The 22,685-nt window shown below is 40.1% G+C and overlaps 1 protein-coding gene across 2 annotated transcripts in view; it reads right to left on the bottom strand.

Moving 5' to 3' along the window:
* CLVS1 (clavesin 1) overlaps positions 1-22,685 on the bottom strand; it is a 108,963-nt gene that overhangs the window by 76,235 nt on the left and 10,043 nt on the right. For both annotated transcript variants that reach the window (XM_086740863.1, XM_086740864.1), the window contains exon 2: positions 21,532-22,157. In XM_086740863.1, coding sequence (XP_086596989.1) covers positions 21,532-21,920 — 389 coding nt within the window. In that variant the 5' untranslated portion in view covers positions 21,921-22,157. The remainder of the gene's footprint in view (positions 1-21,531; positions 22,158-22,685) is intronic.

The following is a 22,685-nucleotide window of genomic DNA, read 5'->3' as shown; positions in this document are numbered from 1 at the left end:
GAGATAATACAATGTGAAGTGAATTCAGTATTCAAGATGAGTTTGGAATATCAGCATACATAAAAGAAGATGTTATCTTTTCCTATTTATTCTCTGTCTCATTCTTAATGCAGCCTAACATCTAATTAACTTTTCTGACCACTACTGCACAATAAGTACATTTCTTAATTGTGCTGTCCATAATGACCTGATGTTTTTCTTAAAAGGTTAAAAGTAGTTGAAAACCCAGAAGAAGCTGCATAGAATTAAAAGAGGATCTGCATACAAGATGTGGCCACGTATTAAAATCCAGCATGTTCTTGCTCTCCACTTAGACTTCTTTGCATAAGAAATGCTACTTTTCTAGGTCATTATCAAGTTTTCCACAATTTTTGTAATCTTCAGTAACCTACCCAACTTTCCATTTGCTTTTTGTCATATCACCATTTACCTCACCTACATCTGCCAAAAGAATATTACTGCTCAGCATTACAATAACATAATTTATCCACTTACAAATTCTACTCTTTCCCTGAATTATCATGGCCACTTTTATGTGCAAGGTAAGAATTCATCTGTATATTTATTAACTTTTCTGGGAAGACTTTTATACAAACTTCACAACAATATTTTTTATTAGCTTACTAAACAATGTATTTACATATTTTTCCTTAGACAATTCTAACAAAGTTATCTGATTGTCCCTTTGGTTGCAAGCAGTCATTCTTACAGCAAATCTCAATGATGACTAGATCAAATTGTAAAGTTAAGATCAAATAACTGCTCACCAATGCATACATTCTGCGAGTGCTGAGTTCAGAACTGCAGGTCGTATTATCACTTGTGCATATTCAAACAGCACCTGGTTACTTGCACAGTGCTGATCAATATAGAAAAAAAACTTTGAAAAATGTAGCAGAATGCCTGGAAGTTCATTCAGAAACTTAATTTTGTCTATCTCTGTTGGAGAGTTTAACTGTTCAACTAAGAAGCAAACTCCCGTGTGCTTGAAATTACAATAATGAACTTTCAGCTGGTAATCGTAAGCTGACAGTGAACCCAAAAATTATGCATGAAGTCACCTCTTTCCTTCTAGTTCCTAGTCTGAAATCTCTATGAAGCTCTAAGTTCAGAGGAGAGATCTGGTCCGTTTGAATCTCAGACTTTTAGAGTCACAGATAGTGACACACTCTATAATCAGTGTGTTTGACAGATGAGAGTCAAAACTTCCCCTTGAAAGCAGCCTATACTTCGAAAAAAATTCTGCTGAAGGATCCCTTTTTCTTGCGTATGGAATTATGGAAGGTACATTTGATTCTACATGCTGAAAAAAAGTAAAAAAATAATCACAGGAAAACTGGAAAACTAAGTGAGGCCAGATGGTCAAGTACAGATTGCATCAGGCTCAAGAAATGACGATCCGTGCAGTAGGAAGAGCGAGCTGAGCCCATCAGAGTGAAAAGTCACAGGAAACTGCGACTGAGTTATGGGTAATGCCCTGTACATGAAACTCCAGATACTGTGCATGAACATAACAGTTGTGCAGTACTATGTCCCTAACAGAAGGATAGCACGAAGAAGAAAAAGAAAAACAAAATAACCCAGAGGACTTTATTAAGTTAGCACGACATCCTCCTTGGCCTATGTGAAAGGAATGCACACACAGAGACAGAATGCTGCAGACCACGCAGTAGTGACGTGCTTAGAAATGGATCACATGAAGATGGTGGAAAATGGCTTGTGTATTTATTGGCAAGATCATCCTGTGGTGGTAATGTATATCTCCACACAAACATTTATAAAGCAGTTTTGGCATCACCAGATGGTATAATGGAGAAACAATGAGACCATGTTTTATTCCTCCTTTCAGGAGGCAAGAAAGAGAAAAGCAGAGCAGCTATGGCCAGTGAGCAGCAATGACACCAATTAAAACAGAAAAATAAATTGCAAAGAAAGCAATCAGAAACATCACAGTCTTACAACATCTCTTCAGTAAAAATGGCATTTTAATTATCATAATATAGAGGATGATATAAAAATAATATTATTAAAAAGCGTGGAGAAGCTCAGATTCCCTGTGCCTGTCTGGTGGAGAGCGTATTAGGTTTTTTCTAGAACAGCAAGAACAAACTGATGAAGTCACGCGGGATCTCATCACCAAAGGCAAATAATCAAAGGTGAATCTCTTCAGAGATATTGGATGAGAGGTTATCAAGACAGCAGAAGAAGAAGTGGCAGAAAATAGAATCACAGGTAAACACCTGAAATGACTATTAAATCAGGCAAATAATTATATACCTGTGCTTATGCCTGTACTTAAATCTGAGCAGTCAAAGTGCCAGGCATTAAAAAGATGTACAAAAGTGATGTCAGTCACAAAAAGGGTTGTAAATTATTTTGGTTGGAGCCCTTCAGGGCCAATAAAAGACAGATATGAAAATCTCCTAATCATTTCTTGCAAGCAAATGAAAAGATTTGTCAAGTGTTATATATCAAAGAGGTTTCCCACTGGAACAATAGGCAACTTTGATACAGCTGACAAGATGGAGGAACTTGATATTATTGATGTATAAATGATCATTGGGGAACTCAAAACAGATGCTATAAATATTCATAAGACAGCAGTCTAGAAAAAATTAACTGCAGATCCCTTCAGAAAATATCACAAAGAAAATTTTCTGTCATGATTCAACTGAGCAGGGGAGAAGGACCAGAAAAAAAAATGAAATTGTGTGGATTTATGAATCAGAGAAGACTATTAAAAGTGTATGGGATCATGATGCTGCTAGCCACAAAGAGCATGATTTGCACAGTTACACTGAAAAGGATATGCAGTGCCATGTAGCTCAAGAAAAAGAATCAGTTTTCACCCTAGCCACTTTTGAGTGGATCATATTTCACGGAACATTGCTGAAGAAAGTGAAGGAATGAATAGCAGCAAGCATTCTCCCTAAGAGAGCAAATTTTTTCCCCAGAAATTCATTGCAAGTGTAAAAGAGAGAGATCTGTAGAAGACTCCAGATTTTGCAGAATACTTAATAAGAAAAAACACAATGCCATCCAATCAACAATGAAGAGTCTGTTCAAATGTTATCAGAGGAATTAGAAAAAGGTATGTCTTCTTATTCACATTTTCCAAGTTTGTCTCAGTTTTTTTGTGTAGCGGGCCTCCTACATGAAAAGCAGCTGACAAGAAGTTGCTTTGGGAGATCTGGATTCCACAGACACGACTCCCCAGTATGTCAATCAAGAAAAGACTGATAACTGAATAAATTTCATAACTACCAAGTAGAAAATAAAAGTTATGGAAGACACCATCCATCTGAATCATACCACATTGTAGGAGAAGCCTTAGGAACTAGTGGTGAATTTAATTCTGCAGGCAGTATGAATGACAACTGCTTCTTTAATGACTCCAGTGAGGTGATTGCTCCTTTTAAGGGGAATTATTGAATATAGAAATCAACTATCATCAGCTCTATACTATGTATCATTGCTAGCCTTTTACTAAGTGTATTTTTGTATGGATGACGGTAATGGAGCAAAAGAGGTCTGCCTAATGGAAAATAAATGTCTTTTTCTGTGGATTTTACTACCACTTATGCAGTGTAAGTTGGGTAAGAGGAAAAAAATTGTTCAGATGCAGAAACAGCTACAACCACTTGATGCTTTGCAAGTGAGGAAGTGAGCTTTCCTGGGATGTAGGGGGTTTCTTTGACAAAATAGTCTTTTGTGGTTTTATTTTTTCTTAGGGGCCTTGAAGCTGAAAATTATGTTTTTTTAAAGAGAATTGTAAGATGAAATGAAAAGGGGTGAACCTAGAAGAAATCCCTGCAACATAAATGCCAAGTGGAAATTTTTCCAAAGCAGTAACCTGAACAAATTAATGGGATTGGCCCAGCTCGTTCAGAAATACCGTGGTGTTTAGACTGGCTTTCTCAAAACAGATGAAGTAATTGTGGAACAGAAATATTAACATGCAGGTTTTAAATTGAAAATTAGAATCTACCAGGGTTATAGTTGTTCTCAAAATGTCCCCTGTGGAGGATCAGTGGACAAAATAGACTTATCAATTTTTAAGTATGATTTAAATATGATTTCATATACTATAAACACAAAGGGAACATTTAAACATATTTTAAAACTCTAAGACCAGTACTTCATAAATTTTGAGTACTTCATTTTCTGTGAATGTGGTGGCTTGGTACATAATTTCACTACTTAAAAAAAAAAAAAAAAAAAAGAAGAAAAGAATGGGCAATCTATCCAAAGCTTTTAATCAATGCTTTACTTGTATTTCATTATCAGGATTTGAAACCTTAAATTTCTCCAGTAAACTCTACCTTTTAACCAAGATCCCTAATTCCATGATCTAGCAGCATGAAGGCTCTTTCCTGGATGAGACGGGACAGATCTTTGTCTCACATATTGACAGAAGTGGTGTGTAGTAACTGTTTATGTTGAGACCCCAAAGAAGGTAGAAATCGGATTGTGGAGCTTTGTGTTGAATATATGGTAACGGTGAAAGGAAGCCCAGCCTGCTATCCTCTCTTCCCCTGAAGCCAGTACAAGTTTTTGGTACATACCAGTTCCCAATAGAGCATAGATTAGGGTTGCAGGTGCGGTGTGGTCCTTTGCTCGGAATAGTAATGTGATGTTATTACTTTGGCAGGCTATCAGATTTTCTCAGGAATTGCCAGTGAAAAACAATGTCAGTAAGTGGTTTATAAACTATTAAAATTCAGTTGAGTTGAAAACAGAATTTCATGTGAATTGTAATGTTAGGAGCTCTGAAATAAAAGTTTCATTAATTTCTTATTGCACAAGTTATCAGCAACCTCCTCAATCACTCTAACCTGTAGAGTATACTTATATGTGTGGATGATTAGTCTCTGCCTTCCGACAACCGCTGCTTCAGAGTTTGCTGTTTCTAGGGGAAAGGGATCCAGTTCTCAATGCACGATGACATCCTGCCAGACCTCACATTGGTATTTGTAGGAGATAGCTCTGGAATCAGTTAGCTGGAACAACCAGGATCTTTACTCCAAAAAGAAAGAGTAGTGATCACTTCAATGAAGATACAGACAGCAGGGAGGCCTTGTTTTATCAAAAGTCAGCAAAAAAGAGGCAGAAAAAAGATCAGCATACATTGCCACAGCAAGTCCAGTTACATGGCCTTGAGAAAAATGCCAGAAGGAAAATTTCAAACCTAAAGGTAACTGTGGAAGGCTCAAACAAATAAATCACCCTTGTGATTCTGGAAAACAAGTGCATGCAGTTGTTGGTACAAGCTTGCTTACAAAAAAACACTTAATTTTTTACCTATTCCTTCCTGTAAAAAAAAAAACCTTTATGAAAACAGAAAGACACAATTAATTTTCCTTGAGATCTAACTGGTTCGACGTTAAGAAAGTAAGATATTATTGTTTATTGTAATAGCTGCACCTTGAAGTCTTTTTTAATAGTAGCAAAGCCTACTTCTCAGGAGATGGCACTGGAGATGCTTGCGGCATAACAGGGTAGATATGGCCTTTGGAAGATTTAATACATAAAAGCTGTAATTTGGTATCGTGGGATGGCTTGTTAAAAGTGCAGGGTTTGTTAATACTACACTAGGTGTCCTTTTTTTGTCTGTTGTTGTCTCACACTTTAGACTGTATTGAAAGGGGAAAACTAGGCAGGGAGTGTTCATTCCTATAGATCTAAGCACAGGCTTACAACACATTTATTACAACAGTAGATTTCATTTGTTTAAAAGCAACTGTAGTACATACTTCTCTTTGTTCTAGCCAATGCTTTGACCTCACAAAAATGTTACTAAAAATGCCTTATGGCAATATTGAAGAAAAACTACAAGTGATCAAGTATTTGCAAAATGATTCCCAATGTGCTGCAGTCAGTTTCACTCCACAAAGAAGTACAAAAAGCAGAGTGCTTCCAGGGTCTCCATGTTGGTGTTTGCCCTGATCTGCCAGAACTCTTCATGTTTCCTTTCCCTTTCATTCAGTTGACTTAGCTTTGGTTAATGTTTTGCAATTTCAGTATTAATCAACAGTGTTTAACAGTCAAGTTGTGACAGTTTAGCCCGAATTACCACACAGTTTCTCACTCACCCTTCCCCTCCCCAGTGGGATGGGGGAGAGAATTGGGAAGGAAGGAAAACTCATGGGTTGGGATTAAGATAATTTACTAAAATAACAAGGTAAAGCTACAATAATAACAGAATATAAGGATATTAAAATGTACAAAACGAACAATGTATGTTTTCTCACCACCCGATGTCCCAACGACCAATACAGCCTGTCCCGAGCAGCAATCACAGAAACGAAACCAAGCGGCAAGCAAAGGAGAGAAAGGGGGCCAGCAAGGTAGAGGGAACGATGCCAGCAAACGAGGGAGAAAGATGGATGCCAGGAAGGCAGATACCTGCCCTGGCCAGCCCCCACTTATATACTGAGCATGATGTTTATGGCATGGAATATTCTCTTTGGCCAGTTTGGATCAATTATTCTGTCTGTCTTTCTCCCAGCTTCCTGCATCTGCACATTAGCGAGACTTGGAAAGCAGGATGGTGTCCTTGGTCTCATTCACAACAACTCGTATCATCAGGGTGTTTTATCAACATTCTTCACACACGAAATCCAAAACACACCAGCTACTGAGAGGAAAATTAACTCCACCCCTGCCAAAACCAGGACACAAGTAAATGCACAAGAAGTATACTAAGCCATAAGGAACCGAAGTAGATGTCTAATGTAAAGCCTATGAATAGTCTTATTGCTGCATTTTTGTCTCCATAGTTGAATTTCCCAGGGTTACTCACATGCATGTGAGTATATGCATTGCTGAATCAGGTGTTATGAAAAAAAAAACCTTCTCTTTGTCTTCTTGCTCTTTGGAAATGCATGTACCCTATACACTTTTGAAATAATTAGATAAGGAGATTTCCTGGCTTCAGCCATGCAATCTTCTAACTCATAGTTTCACGAAAGTCGGAAAACAGACTTCGTTAACCTATTCTGACCTAGTCATATGCACTAGTTTTGTTAAGGGTCCCCCAACATGACAGTAGGCATGAATTAGGCCATTTTTCATTCCAGAAGCAGCAAACTGTGTGACAGAGCACAGCACTGGCACAGTGGGACCATGTGCCAGCAGGACGTTGATGAGCACCTGGCCACAGCAGCTTTACCCCCACACTCTGCCATTCCCCGGTCCCAAACAGAGCCTTTCCTCAGAGGACACAGCTAATCAAGGTGCTGAGCTGTAAATCACACCTGCTTTATGATACTGGACACTTCTTGCAGGACAACAGTTGTTGGTTTTTTTTTTGCCATTGTTTTGTTTTTTATTAGCCTGCCATGCTCACACTGGAGCAAGTCGCCACTTGCAGACATGAGTCTTGTCCACAGCTTGCATGTCCTTTTTAATGGCTTGGCACCACCAGCCTGGCAAATGGTGGTTTTCTCAACATACCATTAGCACAGTAACACTTCTTATCTTCCTGGGAACTTCAGGAAAATAAAATATCAGGGTTTTTTTTTTATTGAAGATGCATTTGTAGGCATTTATAGTGAGCCATAGCCTAGGCCAGGCTTAGGCAGCAAGGAAGAGGTTTATTTTCCACCTTGCCTTTGGGAGATTTAGAGCTTCTTCAGGGGAAAAAAATTATGCAGAGGAGTTTGTCCTGCTCACTCTGGTGTAAGAGCTGGACCAGGACCGAAGTTTCTCTGTGGGCAAGAGTTTTGATGCAACTCCATTTAAAGCCTGTGCATGTTATTACATTTGACAATTGCCTATAGGTGACCTCCCTGCATTATATTTTAATATAACCCTTGCTCTTCACTGTCTGTCTGTGATTCTAGTGCAGGTGAATGAGACAGCACAGTAAACTCTTTAAAATTCAAACTCATTCTACTAAGACAGTATTTTTGGCTTGGTAGGTCCAGTAGTATTCCAGAACAGCATTTCAAGTCCTGGAGACTCAGCTGTGCCCGAACTATAGCCCAGCGTATTTCAGAGTTAAGATGAAGGTGGCTTTACACTAATTAAATTTCCTTGGATGTAGAGATGTAGGGATGTGCCAATTAGCAGGGCCAGTAAGAGCTCTGAAGGCCAACAGGACAGCCTCTGCAGCTCCTGCATTGGCTGGAGCATTCCCTCCATGAACATGTAGCCAACAGTACATCTGCACTGCGACGTTTCACAAACAGCCACACTCAGTACTTCAGAAACTCCCTCCCATGGGAAAACTCAATACCTTTGAAAGTAAAACAGATATCAGAAAGCACCATTCTCACTCACTGCATCTGCATACTCCTCCTGACAGAGTATTTGCTCACTGATACTTTCCTTGATTCTTAGAACTTCTTTTATTAGGGTCATGTCAGAAAGCCCCCATTGGAGGACTATTTCCAGATAGGTTACCTACCTAGAGATTCTGCAATTTTCCATGTAATGGATAGGCATAGAAACCTTTTCACAAAGATAGGATACCTGCATTATTTAGTAGTTTCAAATAGGTTCTTATCCAGCAAGAAGGCTGCAATAGACCTTGGAGACAATGAGTTTTGTGACCATTATCCCCCTTAGCACACAGTGAGTGGTAGCCACAGCTTCATCATAGGAAATAGTGACACTGGAACACCATAAAATATCAGAACTCTCTGTTTTCAGATACAATTGAGGCATAAAATACTCACCACGGATTCATTTTCCCAGATGGGAAAATTGCTTTTGCACAGCATTTCTTACATACAAGACAGTCTGTTCAACTTTTAGATACCAGAGCTTGCTGATATAATGTTTATGTTCTTAAATTGCAAGGTATCTTAAAGCACCTTTTGAGTTTATCCTTCTCAGAGGCTTTTGACAAAGCAAAATTAATACTAGAAATAACGGAGAGGAAGTTACCTGACAGCGCAGCATCTCTTACATCTCCTGCACTGCATTGCCATAAGTACTCCTAGTTTGTCTCTGACTTCTTCTGTAAAAAATCCCGTGATAAGGAATCCACAGAGTGCCTCAGTTACATGTTCAGGTCCTGAACCAGCTTGATCACTGCACTGGAGAGACAACACAGCAGGGCACAGGCAGTCCAGGAGGTTCCTGGAATGAGTGGATGACAACTTCCTCCTGCAGGCGATAGAGGAGCTGACAAGGAGGGGTGCCATGCTCGACCTTGTGCTCACCAACAGGGAGCGACTGGTCGGGGATGTGAAACTAAAGGACAGCCTTGGCTGCAGCGACCATGACATGGTGGAGTTCAAGATCCACGGGGCAGCAAGGAAAATACACGGCAAGCTCTCTGCCCTAGACTTCAGGAAGGCGGACTTCGGCCTCTTCAGGGACCTGATGGGCCAAGTGCCGTGGGAGGCGGCCCTGGAGGGAAGAGGGGCCCAGGAACGTTGGTCCATATTCAAGGAGCACCTCCTCCAAGCTCAGCAGAGGTGCATCCCGATGAAAAACAAGTCGGGCAAAAAGGCCAGGAGGCCGGCGTGGATGAGCAAGGAGCTCCTGGACCAAGTGAAAGTGAAAAAGGAAGCCTATAGAGGGTGGAAGTGGGGACAGGTAGCCTGGGAGGACTACAAAGAGGCTGCGTGAGTGGCCAGGGATAAGGTGAGGAAGGCCAAACCCCTGGCAGAACTGAATCTGGCCAGGGATATAAAATGTAACAGGAAGAGCTTTTATAGGTATGTAGGGGACAAAAGAAAGTCCAGGGAAAATGTAGGCCCCCTCCAGAAGGGAACTGGTGTCCTGGTTGCCCAGGACATGGAGAAGGCTGAGGTTCTCAATGACTTTTTTGCCTCAGTCTTCACCGACAAGAGTTCCTGTCCCACCACCCAAGCTGTAGAAGGTGCAAGCAGGGACTGCGAGAATGAAGAACTGCCCATTGTACTCGAAGAGCAGGTTCGGGATCATCTAAGGAACCTGAAGGTGCACAAGTCCATGGGTCCTGATGAGATCCATCCTCGGGTCCTGAGGGAACTGGCGGATGAAGTTGCCAAGCCATCATATTTGAGAAGTCGTGGCGGTCTGGTGAGGTCCCTGATGACTGGAAGCGGGGGAACATAACCCCCATTTTTAAAAAGGGGAATAAGGAAGACCCGGGTAACTACAGGCCGGTCAGCCTCACCTCTGTGCCTGGCAAGGTCATGGAGCAGATTCTCCTGGAAACCATGCTAAGGCACATGGAGAGCAAGGAGGTGGTTGGTGATAGCCAACATGGCTTCAGCAAGGGCAGATCGTGCCTGACCAATTTGGTGGCCTTCTATGACGGGGTGACGGCATCGGTGGACAAGGGACGAGCAACTGACATCATCTACCTGGACTTGTGCAAAGCTTTTGACACTGTCCCGCACGACATCCTTCTCTCTGAACTAGAGAGACATGGGTTTGATGGACAGACCACTCGGTGGATAAGGAATTGGCTGGATGGCCGCACTCAGAGAGTGGTGGTCAACGGCTCGATGTCCAGGTGGAGACCGGTCATGAGTGGCGTCCCTCAGGGGTCTGTGCTGGGCCCGGCCCTGTTCAACATCTTTGTCGGCGACATGGACAGTGGGATAGAGTGCACCCTCAGCAAGTTCGCCAACGACACCAAGTTGTGTGGTGCCGTCGACATGCTGGAAGGGAGGGATGCCATCCAGAGGGACCTTGACAGGCTGGAGAGGTGGGCCCATGCCAACCTCATGAAGTTCAACCAGGCCAAGTGCAAGGTCCTGCACCTGGGTCATGGCAATCCCAGGCACAAATACAGGCTGGGCGGGGAATGGATTGAGAGCAGCCCTGAGGAGAAGGACTTGGGAGTGCTGGTGGATGAGAAGCTTAACATGAGCAGGCAATGCGCCCTTGCGGCCCAGAAGGCCAACCGCATCCTGGGCTGCATCAAGAGAAGCGTGGCCAGCAGGTCGAGGGAGGTGATTCTCCCCCTCTGCTCTGCCCTGGTGAGACCCCACCTGGAGTACTGTGTCCAGTTCTGGAGCCCCCAACACAAGAAGGACATAGACCAGTTGAAGAAGGTCCAGAGGAGGGCCACGAAGATGATAAAAGGGCTGGAGCACCTCTCTTATGAGGACAGGCTGAGAGAGTTGGGGCTGTTCAGCCTCGAGAAGAGGAGGCTCCGGGGAGACCTGATAGCGGTCTTCCAGTACCTCAAGGGGGCCTACAAGAAAGATGGGGAAAGGCTGTTTAGTAGGGCCTGTTGCGATAGGACGAGAGGTAATGGTTTTAAAATAGAGGGGGGTAGATTTAGATTAGAAATTAGGAAAAATTTTTTACAATGCGAGTTATAGAACACTGGAACAGGTTGCCCAGAAAGGTGGTGGAGGCCCCATCTCTGGAAGCGTTCAAGGCCAGGCTGGATGAGGCTCTGAGCAACCTGACCTAGTCAGGGACGTCCCTGCTCCTTGCAGGGGGGTTGGACTAGATGACCTTTGAAGGTCCCTTCCAACCCTAACCATTCTATGATTCTATGATTCTATGAAAATGTTTTCTAATTTTTGGAAATCTAATTCTTCTTAAAATTACTTAATTTGTTTTTATTCTGTATTCCCATCCCCAAGAAAATGGGGAACTTCTCACTACCACCTTTTATTAAGGTAAACTTTTTTACATAGGGAGATTCATATCCCATCTCTTATTGTCCTCAACTTTTATTACATTGTCATACTTTCTAGACTTCTTCTTTTACTAGTCTTTTCTTGACTTAGCTCAGATTTGCCTCTCCTGATAGTACTTATGTGACAGATCAGTTGAGGTCAGTAAAGCTGAGTAACTGCTGAAGACAACATTCCTGTAACATAGCTCAGAGACATTGCTTCCTCAATGGTATCAACTTACTGTATCATTCCATTTGTAGTCCATCCTTTACCCCAAAAAAAATTTGTGCCCCATCAGTATTTTGTCCACTAATTAACCATGAATACCATATTTAACTAACTGAGAGGTGAGAAAATCCCAGTAGAGAAGAACATGTCAGCCAGGACTAAACCAGTAATGGCAGGTATGTCTGGTGCCTCACAAGGCTCCTTGGCTGTTAATATGGACTCTAATTCTGATATGCTCCTTTTTGAAGTAAATCCCCAAATGATCCTGAATTAGTTTTAAATGAATCACATGAAATTGTCTCTGAAAGACAGTGAATGTACATGTACTTGTGTATACATTTTAACAGAGAATAATAATAAGAAGCTTGAAAAAGGAAAGGTGTTCATCGGCAGCTATAGCATACACAAATTGCCATTTTCCTCAGACTTGCAAAGCTCTTTTTTCAAACTGAATTGAAGGCTTTGTTGGAGTGAAACTGAATTTAAATTGCAGTAGCCAGTGAAAAGTGGTTTACATGTAAATGAGAACCTAATAAATTGAAAGATTTCCCACCGTCTCTCCCTAGGTCAGAGTTTATTCCTCCTCTTTTTTAATCTCAGTTTTCGAATGAATATTGCAGTGCATTTGGAAGCAGGATTTTTCAGCAGTCTCTTTCTCTTTCAATATAAATCACATTTCTCCTTTTGTACTTTCACAACAGATGGGTAGGATTATCCCTAGGAAAACAAGGCAAGGCATTCTGATTCAGAAACCTCGCAAAGTGAGAACGGCTTACGGGATCATGGGTTCAAGATAATAGGAGAGGATGGAGATGCCTTAAATAAGGTTATTGCACTCTGGTGTGGATTTTCCTGGTCAGAAATACCTATACAAAAGAAATTCTGTGTGCTAACAGATACACACACATCCTAGCACTCTGAAGGCACCACATGTACTCTGTAGATTATTGATCTGTGCATATTTAATGTATGTGACTGGCAGCTCTTGGATTTGCTGTGAAAGGAAGCCGGAAGGAAGGAGTGAAAGGTTTAGCACTGGCAAGGGGAGTGCCTGTTCCTGATCACACTGTAACGGTGGCCTTGTGCTTGTTAATACTATTTTCAGGTTCATTACTTAATTATTACTTTTTAATTTATATCTGAATGTACGGAATTCAGTTCCTCTATTGACATATATAAAACCAGAGGAACTCAAATTATGGTTTTATGCTTTTCTGAGCAAAGGACTATCTATGCAAAAAAAAACCAAAGAAGGCAAGGGGATGGCTTGTAGCTGGAACTCAATGAAGAAATTCATATTGGTCTAAAAAGTTAAAAAAAAATCTTGAGCTTCCTGCTTTGTTTATTCAGACCTTCAGCTGCATGGCTTGCAAAGTACATGAGAGTACATCTGGTAAAGTACACATGAGAGTGGTTCTACTAGATCAGAGTAAAGGTTCTTCTGGCCCCAAATCCTCATCGTGACAGTGGCCAGCAGTAGGTCCCTAACAAGGGGGTTGATACACAGCAGGTTGGCAAGGTTAAAATAGAAAACATACTAATTTACCTCTGAAAAGCAAATATTTCTTCTTATGTATATTGATATCTTAACTTCAAAAATATGGTAGTTCTTTCACTTGTCACCATTGAATGATGACAAGTGAATCAAGGAGTCATTTTTCATTGCATCTTGGATTCCTATTTTATGAAATCTAATTTACGTTAAATTCAAAGAAAAACATTTTAAATAAATAGAATTATTTAGGATTAATTTTGTCTATATAAAGCAATAGATTAGAATCTTACAGTTTCCATCAAATCCTGAATTTTGGTCCTCTAAATATGTATTATGGCATATTATATAAATAATACATATATAATTTTCAAATGGATCTTTATTGATCCTATAGCATCATAACATTACTTGGTCCTGTGATTTATACTGCATTTGCAGAAGATAACTGGCACCACATGTGTTAGTGCATGCATAGACATGTGCCACTGTGTGTCTGCAATGGAAAAGTGGAAAAGTGATATACCATCTTTCTATAAAGAGAAATCACCAATGAAGACATTTGCATAGCACATTTCTCTTAAAAATGAATCTTTGCTGATGCAAGCTTGCTCATCATGGGCAAAAAATAGGCAGTTACCTAGGAAATGGTTCCAGCAGGAGGCTAACTGGCTGGCTTTGCCCTCTGTTCCCTCCTACAAATGGACCCTCCAGGAAGTTTCCAGAGCTGAAATTATCATGGTCAGAGAGTAAGGGATAGTTGCTTTTTACTGCCCTCGTTGTTGCTGCACTTGTTAAAATAAAAAACTGAGAGTGCCATCAGTTTTTAAGACAAAAATTGCCTCTTCCTCAAGGAGTGATTCCACTTTCTTCTTTTTAGGAATCAAATCTTCAGTCATGGTGTATTAATTACAATGCTCCACCTGCTATACTGGCTTACTGATGTCAAGAGAGGCAGAATATCTTGTACAGAAGAGCTTTAACAATTCAATTTTTAGGTTGGTTTATTGGAATGTCTTTACTCCTCCATTCTTTCCCTTAGCCTCCAACTCTGTCTGGTCTGCTAAATTTTCAGCTGCCTGTGGCAGATGGGTGCTTCTACCATTTCCTTCCTCCCTCATATTATCAAGACCAGTCTGGAAATACATGATCTGGGCACTCTTATCAGTGCAACCTCCCTCATCCTCCAGCCTCACCAAGGTAGACAAGCACTCTGAAGAAGGATGACCATAGTGGCAGAGTAAAATTCACCCCAATCTGCTGTTCAGCCCTTTCATGGAGCTCAGAAATTCCCCTCCATGATGCATATCTCAACCAAATTCATACTGTCCACTGTAACTCCTCTGGGATCACCCAGCCTGCTAACGGCAGCAGTTCCCAAGCATCCCTCATGCTGGAAGTGGAGGATACTTGGCATCTACCAGGGTGTGGTGAAAAAAGTGACTGTTTTTATGTAAAATGCAATTGATATACAGGCTTAGAGTTCAGAGGAAAGAGTCTAAAATAAATCATGGCCTAGGGAAATAATATATCAAGAAATTATTAGAATGTTAACACTTCAAGTGTATTTAAGGATTCCAGCTCAATACCTCTACTCTTTTCTGACTCTTCTACTGCATGTAGTCTATTAAATGGCTAGTCAGAGATTTCTGGTTTTTTCATTCCCTGACTCTTTGCAGCCTGTTTCTGTTGCCACAGATGAATTTGCCTTAGCTCCTTTTAATTAGATTGGCAAGTTAGAAACTGATCAGAATACTTAGAAAACTTGATTTAGGAAAAGCTTCGACAAAAAATATTCTGATCTCTTCCTGCAAAGTGTCGCATTAAAAAACTTCTATTTATAAGAGCATTCATTCACGGTTACCAGCTGTTCCTGAGGGTCAAAGGGACAAAGAGGCAAGTGGGATGTCGCATTGTTTGACTTTGTACTATTCTGCGGATAAAGCTCTGTTATAATGTTCTTTTGCAGAATCCAGCTGTGAGGATGACACATACTGCCCAAGTAGGTGTATGGGTCATTTTCTAGGGACAAGTGCTACACAACTGTATGCAGTTTCTTTTTTATGCCACCCAGACATAAACCCTCACAACAAAATTTTGAGAGACAGGCTGGGAGGGAAGGGGGTGTGTGCATGTTTGTTGTGTATGTGTACTTGCGTGTGTGTATTTTTCTTAATCAACTGTCCTTTTCTCCATTTTGGGGATTGGATTTGGTTTCTTTTCTCCTCAGGAGGGAGGTGGCACAGAGCTACTTTCCAGTTTGCCCTTCCTTTCCCTTTGTTCTCCCACAGGCCAGCTCTAGCTCTAGTTGTTTCTCCCATCCACTGTCACTATCTTTCACAGCTCTTCAGTCAGCCCTCAGCCCCACACCGTCCACTCACCCCCTCTTTCCTCTCATTATGTGTTTGATTGCCCTACCCTCCCTCCATTCATTTTGGTTTGGTTTTTTTTTCCCTTTCAGTCAGGCTTGCCTTGTTCTTCAACATATGCTTCATAACTTTCCCAGCTGTTGTTTTTCTTTCTATTTTTCAGACATTTCTCTCTTCTTTGATTCCCTTCTCAGCCCTGTCCAGGACCGACATCTGTGTATGTCGTCCTTCTGTCATTCATATGGACTACAACTGCCTTCCCAAACTCGCCTTCCATAATAAATGGTACTAACTGAATTAAGTTGCTGCTGCCAAGAAAATTAACACATTTCAAGACAGAGCTCATTCTCATCTTCTTTGCTCAACATTTAATTTGCACATCTGTTACTCCCTGAGATGAGCATTCTGCTTATGCTACACTTTCTTCCTCTACTACCCTGAATTCTGCTACTGTTTCAGACTACCTCAGCGATGTAATAATGTAATATAAATGACTTTTTAATGCAGTGTGCTTCTAGGCTATTTATTGGTCAACACAATGCCTGAATCACAACCTCAATCAGCATTACCGTAAGCATCTCCCAACATAGAAGAGAGTTTGATCTCTTAACCAAACCCAAAGACTTGCTGTGAAAAAATCATTCTGGTGTTAGGGTTGGCTGTGTTTCAGCTATAATCTCTCATAATAAACATCTATGAGGCTGAGTTATTGCCACAGTTTGCCTGTGACTATAAATCAGTCTCAATAGATGTTTATTCCTTCATATTCTATTAAGCGTCTGAGATTATCCTTGAAATATATTGGAATAATCAGCATTTGAGACATATTCATTTATACCAACACAATCTACTGACGATAGCATCCTTGTAATGACACCACTACGAGCATTCTTTCTATCGTGATCCTTTAAAATATTTATAGCTCTCAGTTTACCATTATGGCAGACTATTTCCTTGCCCTTTACCCTGTCTCAATACACTTTCCTACACAACGGTCAGTATCCGGCTTTTGAGGCTCTTTGCTTAATAAAAGAGAATTTATGGCTAGCAGCTGACTTGGGAATGTATGTTGTAAACAAAGCAGCAGGTTTTTTCTTACAGAATTTTTAGAGCTATGTGACAGCTTCTAAGACACAACAGTCCAGACATGAAGACAGAAATTAATTGCTGTTATGCTGCAAAAGACAATGGCCAACCTTCTGCCCCCTACCCCAAGACCCTATTTGCCGAGGATCATGATTGGAGATAGCACTCATGCTGGCTGTCTACATGGAAATAAATTTTACTGTGGCTGAACAACCTTGAAGGAAATATCTTTACTTGGAAGATAAATGAACACCTTCTGCTGAATTGCTTGTTCACCCAAACCCCTCATCTCCCTGGTGTAGGAGCAGGATATATTAGAAGGCAGTAGCAGACCTAGGAACAGCTGTGGTAGTTACTGAAGGCTTTCCTCAATCTCACAGCTGAAATGGCACTCTTATCTAACTTCTTTAAAAGCTTTCGATTCACTAGAGGTGCATCAGAGGACTGAGGGCTTAGGTTTGCTGTGACTGATGAAATGAAAAATTGTGGGAAAGAGTATTTGTAATCCAGCACACAGCACACTTCGTTTTGTGTGAAATCCTGGTTCAGGTATCATCAAAACTGCATGTTTGTATGTGTGCATGTTTTTGTTTTACAAACTGGGATTTTTAAAGTTGTAGATTATTTCATTTAAAAAGTTCCTGACAAGATCATTTTGACGTCCTTGGCTGTCTTTATTTCTCCACAATTTCCTTTTAAAAATCAGGTGCTCTGCAAGCAGTGGTGTTTGTGAAGCCTTTGTGGGTTTTGGATGAGTTCACACCTTGTAGTTGGGTTATTCTGCGCCTCTGAGAACTGAGCTCTGATGGAAGTGCACAATGGCCCTCCCCTGCATGGACTCTCATGTACAGACTGTAGCTCGACATTTTTCCTCTCGCTCAATGAGGGAACTAATCTGATCTCTTTCTTTTCTATCCATCTTCTCATTTTGACTTATTCAATACCTCTGAAGTTTTCTGTTCTGTATCGTATGTGATTAACATTAACTAACAGATCCAAAATATACTATGCAGGACCTAGACAGAAAGTGATGACATCATCTCTAAGAAAGCTGTCTGAAAAATAGAGCAAAATTGAACCAACGCAACACATGCTAAACGAGTGAAAACCTGGTGCCATGATAGGTCTCAACTAGTGATTTGGAGATAAGAATTATCATTCCTTGTAGTTTTTTTCCTAGTCATCAAGGAGGTTTTGGACAAAACAATAATCACCATGTTTTTCAACAATGTGAAAGCAAAAATAAAATCATTGCCAGTGAACTTTGCAGATGTCACAAACCCCATGCAATAATAATTGGTAAGGAGGACAGATTTAGCTCTGCAGAAGAGTGTGAATCACATGCTAGACTGCGCCCACATTATGGATGAGAATGTATGACACATTTACCAGTGGTGTTTGTATTTTAGGAAACAGTGACTTGGAAACAGATTTAAGTTGAACATGAGCTCAAAATGTGATGGAGCAGCTAAGAAAACAGTGGCAATCTTATATCTAATAGGAAGGAACTGCTGAGTAGAAGATACAGTGCTGGCCCATGATAGTTTATTAGTGAAAGTTTATATTCAGTTCGTTCATCTGCACTTTAGCAACAATGCTAAAATGATAGGCAAGGTCCAGAAAACAATGATGAAGAGTATTAGCAACCTGAAATATCTTCCTAGTTCTAAGAGTAAAGAAGTTCAATCTATTTAAGCTTTGGCAGCATAAAAATTTTGCAAGGCATTAAGCTAGTGCAACACTTTGCAGAACATTATCTTTGCTGTGCTGGCTGCCCACGAGTATGTTCTTTCCCTTGTGGACAACACAAGGTTGTTTTGCCCTCAAGGAACAGAGGGCTAGCTGTTTTACGTTCACCATGGTAAAAACGAAACACAAGAACCACTGCTGTAGAACAGTTAACGCACTATCTTCTTGTTGCCTGACAGCAACTTACCCGCCAGTGCTGCATCCTCTGTGAATTGAAAAGTAGGTTAAAAGATGACGTGGTCAGGACACAAAGGTACAACTCCAGGAAGCTGCCATATTTTTGTGGTCCATTTAAACTAGCACAATCCAGCAGCTGGAAGGTGAAACTGGAAACATTGAGACTGGAAATGAAAACCTAGTTTTCTAGAGATGTTAGATCTATCAATTACTTTCTTGAAGATAAAATTACAGATGTTTCCAAAAGATCGCATCATAGAGTTTTTATCTTCGATACAGGAAATCCATTCAGATCTTGGATCTGATTTGTCCAAGCATTCACATTACACAAATAACAATATTTCCTTTTAAAAATCAATATCTTTGTAAGATCAAAAAGTTATGAGGCTGCTTCTCCCTCCTTGACATGTGATCCATACAGCCACCATACTGCCAGGAGTATAAACGGTAAGAATGTCTGGACTGAAAATCGGTTTATGGATTAAAGCCATACTAACTTTAAATGATCCTTTATAAATTATGATTACTTTATAAATGACCCCTTATCATTATGATTTAATGATAAAGAAAGAGAAGACACAGCCAGTTGCAAATGAGATAAAAGTTAGGAAAGGCATGCTGAAGGCTGAGCTTACCCTTGCATATCAGCATCACAGCATCAGATGAATTAATTACACTAGCATTCAGCCGAAACGTGAGCTTGTAAACATCTTGCCATCACTGAAGACATGTCTATAGAAAGGTTGCCCAAGGTATATATTTGTAAGATATACACAATGCCTATTTGTTTGGGTTTTGTTTTTTTTTTTTGTGAAATATATATGAATATATAGCCCTTCTGGTCAACAACCTGCTTCCCCTCTGCTTAATAGGTCATTGCACTCATCGTTTCCTGTTCCTTAACAGCTTTTGCACTTGTTGATTCAGACAGTAGAAAAGGAGGATGTCATCCCTCTACTTACTTACAGCCTAAATCCTGTCCCAAATCCCTGCAACACTTACTGTGCTACAAAAGCCCACAGAAATGACATTTCCTGTCATTTGAATCCATAAAGGAGTTGAGCTTCAGTGGCTGAAGAGGGGTAAAATTTTTAATTTCACTGAGGTGTCTTAGGAAAATATATCCTGTCCTATCCACCTCAGCCTTTCTTCTTTGAAGGTTAAAATAACATTTTCAGAAACAAAGTATCTTGCATGCAGGATCACTCTGGATTTTACACACATATACATAGGCATGGATGCATCTTAAGGGGCTTGCAGAAAATTTGAGCCAAAACCTGACAGGAATCAATGTTCTGTCAAAATCTCAGTGCAGGAACCTTAGACAGCAGCACTCTCAGCTTTCCCAGCGCAGGACCTGACGTACAAGGTTAATCGCAAGGATTCATTCTGTTGAGGAATCAGAAACCCAAAGCTGGCTCTGTATAATACCTAAATCCCTTAATGCAACCAGCAGAGCCACAGTGCTTCTGTCCTCTAAAGCTGATACTTTCTATTAATTCAAGATACCTGTTCATTCATCTTTCTTTACAAGCCAATTGCTAAAGGAAGGGTTTTGTGGTTGGAACAAAGGCAAGCTCACAGTTCAGAAAGACAGGAGATAACCTGCTGGCCCCTTTGTAGTCAATAGGACTTCTGTCACTGTCTTCAGTTCTGGATTTCATCAAATACTTTTGTATATGGAAAGTTACATTTCTGTAACTTTTTCTATACATTTATTTACCAGATCTGTACATGCAAAGGAAAATTAGAAACACTTCTGAACTCTATCTTCACACAGAGATGAAAAGTTTTTGCAGAAAACAAACAAACAAACAAACATTAAAAATTGCAGGCATATGTGTACTGTTCTCTAATAATTTCAATAACATAAATTGAAAGCTCCAATCTATTGACTCCTAAGGATAAGACACTTTCAGGGAGAACCCTAGACCATGCGAAGACAAAACCCTACCTGGATTCATCAGAATTAATGATACTCAAAATTTGAATCTGAATTTTGTTCTTTGGTCTGATTTTCATCAAAAATCAACAGAACACATGGCAATCCTACAACTGATTACATTTCTTCATCTCACTGTGAAGACAGGGAAAATGGAACGCAGTGACTTCTGATGAAGAGGACAAAGTGAATGTGATATTCCTGGACTAGACCCTTTTCTCTGTATCACTTCAAATAGGTAGTGAAAGATGACTAATCACATTAACATTTAAGGACATCATTTTATAATAATGGCTGGGAGATATCTTTGTTCATACTATTCTGTAAAGGAATGACCTGAACAGAAAATACACTTTGCATGAACCTCCCATTTATCAGATTAACAAGCATACAGTAGCCAGAGTGTGTAGAAATTACAATGCAATTTCTGGAAATCTCATAATACAGACTGAATGGTTTACACACACAAAATGGTTAAAACAAAACAAAAAAAAAATCTGTTAAGAAGTCTGGAGACAGAATAAATATGGTCAGTTCCTTCTGCACCATGAGAAGCCCCATATGTTTTGAGACATTTGTTTTCTGTCAACCTATTTGGCTAGTCTATGATATTACTGAAGTAATTATATGATTTATAGCAGATAGACACTATCTGGCTAAAAACTGGAAATATCTACGGAAAAAAACCATGAGCTACTTATCTGACACACTGATATACTCATCTCTCTATAGTGTTATGTTTGAAGAATGAGAGGTGATCAGATCAGATGAAAGTTTTAGTGAAATAGACTCATGGTTACAGAATATTTTACTGGAAATGGCCTTGCTGCTTCAAGTATGGTCACAAATATTCTGCTACAAGTTGAATGTGAGTGTGTGTAAAAAGATAAGGACACTATCTACATTTACCTACTCTGATCCCAGTTGGCTGCAAAAAGCAGAAGAATCTTCCTGCCACAGTGGTCACGATTTTCCAGTACTCCTGGGAAACCATCTGTCAGAGCCCGTTTGATTCCTGGATCATCAGCCTTGAAGTTTTTGAACATATCCAGATTTAATTGGCGGTACTGGAAGTACTGAGCCAGCAGCCTGAAGGCCTCAGTTTGGTGAAACTTCCTGGCTCGGAGAAATCTCAGGATGAAGGCATCATCTGTACGTAAAAACCCAATGTCAGGCCTTGTGATGATCATGTCCCTGACTTGCTGGATATCCTGATGCAAAATGTCTGGGTTTTCATTCAGTTCCAGGCGGGCTTTCTCTATAGTCTCTGGACTAAGTCCAGCTTGTAAATGGGTCATCTCTGCAAAAACCTCTTTTCCAAATCCTTAACTTCAGATATTTTAGTAAGAGAACTGCTGATCCCATTCAATTGATGGTCTGCTGTGAGCGTGAGCCATTCAGAAGCTTTTTTGATATCAAGCTGATATCTAACAAATGAAAGCGAAGGGCTTTTCTTATTCTTGCAGAAAGAGTAACAGGCAGTTCACATGTAGTATAATCCATCCAAAGGAAAGTGTTGTTTATTTCATCACTTACTAAAAGAAAAAGCAAATATATGAAAGAAAGGTTAAATATATATATAAAGCTTATGAAATGCATTTCTGAACTTTATGCAGCAATAAAATTGCTTTGTGAGCTTCCTATGTAAGAGGATAGCAGTCAAATAATTTCAGAATGGATGCATTTAAGATAAGGCTGTCACTGACATCTTCAATGTACACATTCAAGCTTTCAGAAAGGCAATGAGATTAAATGACAGTTAATACTAAACTGTACCAGCTTACTATTAGAATACGCTTTGTAAATTTGTCGTACAGAAGTATGGGAGTTCCAGCATCCATAACTTCAAGCCCAGGATGACAAAAGTAAAAAGAATAGTCTTTTTTTTTGACCCCTAACAGGAGTTACATTTCACCTTCCTAAGTATGCAGATTTACACTTATCATAATAAGTATAACAACTGGTTGTTTTGGTTTTATTATCTGTACTATCAGCTTGTAGCTTTCCTTGAACTAGTCCTTGAGCTGATAGTAAAACTGATTTTAAAAAAAAAAACCCAAAAT

Source organism: Chlamydotis macqueenii, chromosome 2, assembly GCF_036417535.1.
Source record: "Chlamydotis macqueenii isolate bChlMac1 chromosome 2, bChlMac1.mat, whole genome shotgun sequence".
Lineage (NCBI taxonomy): Eukaryota > Metazoa > Chordata > Aves > Otidiformes > Otididae > Chlamydotis > Chlamydotis macqueenii.
The sequence above is the reverse complement of the archived record's forward strand: the minus strand, read 5'-3'. Positions and strand labels throughout refer to the sequence as shown.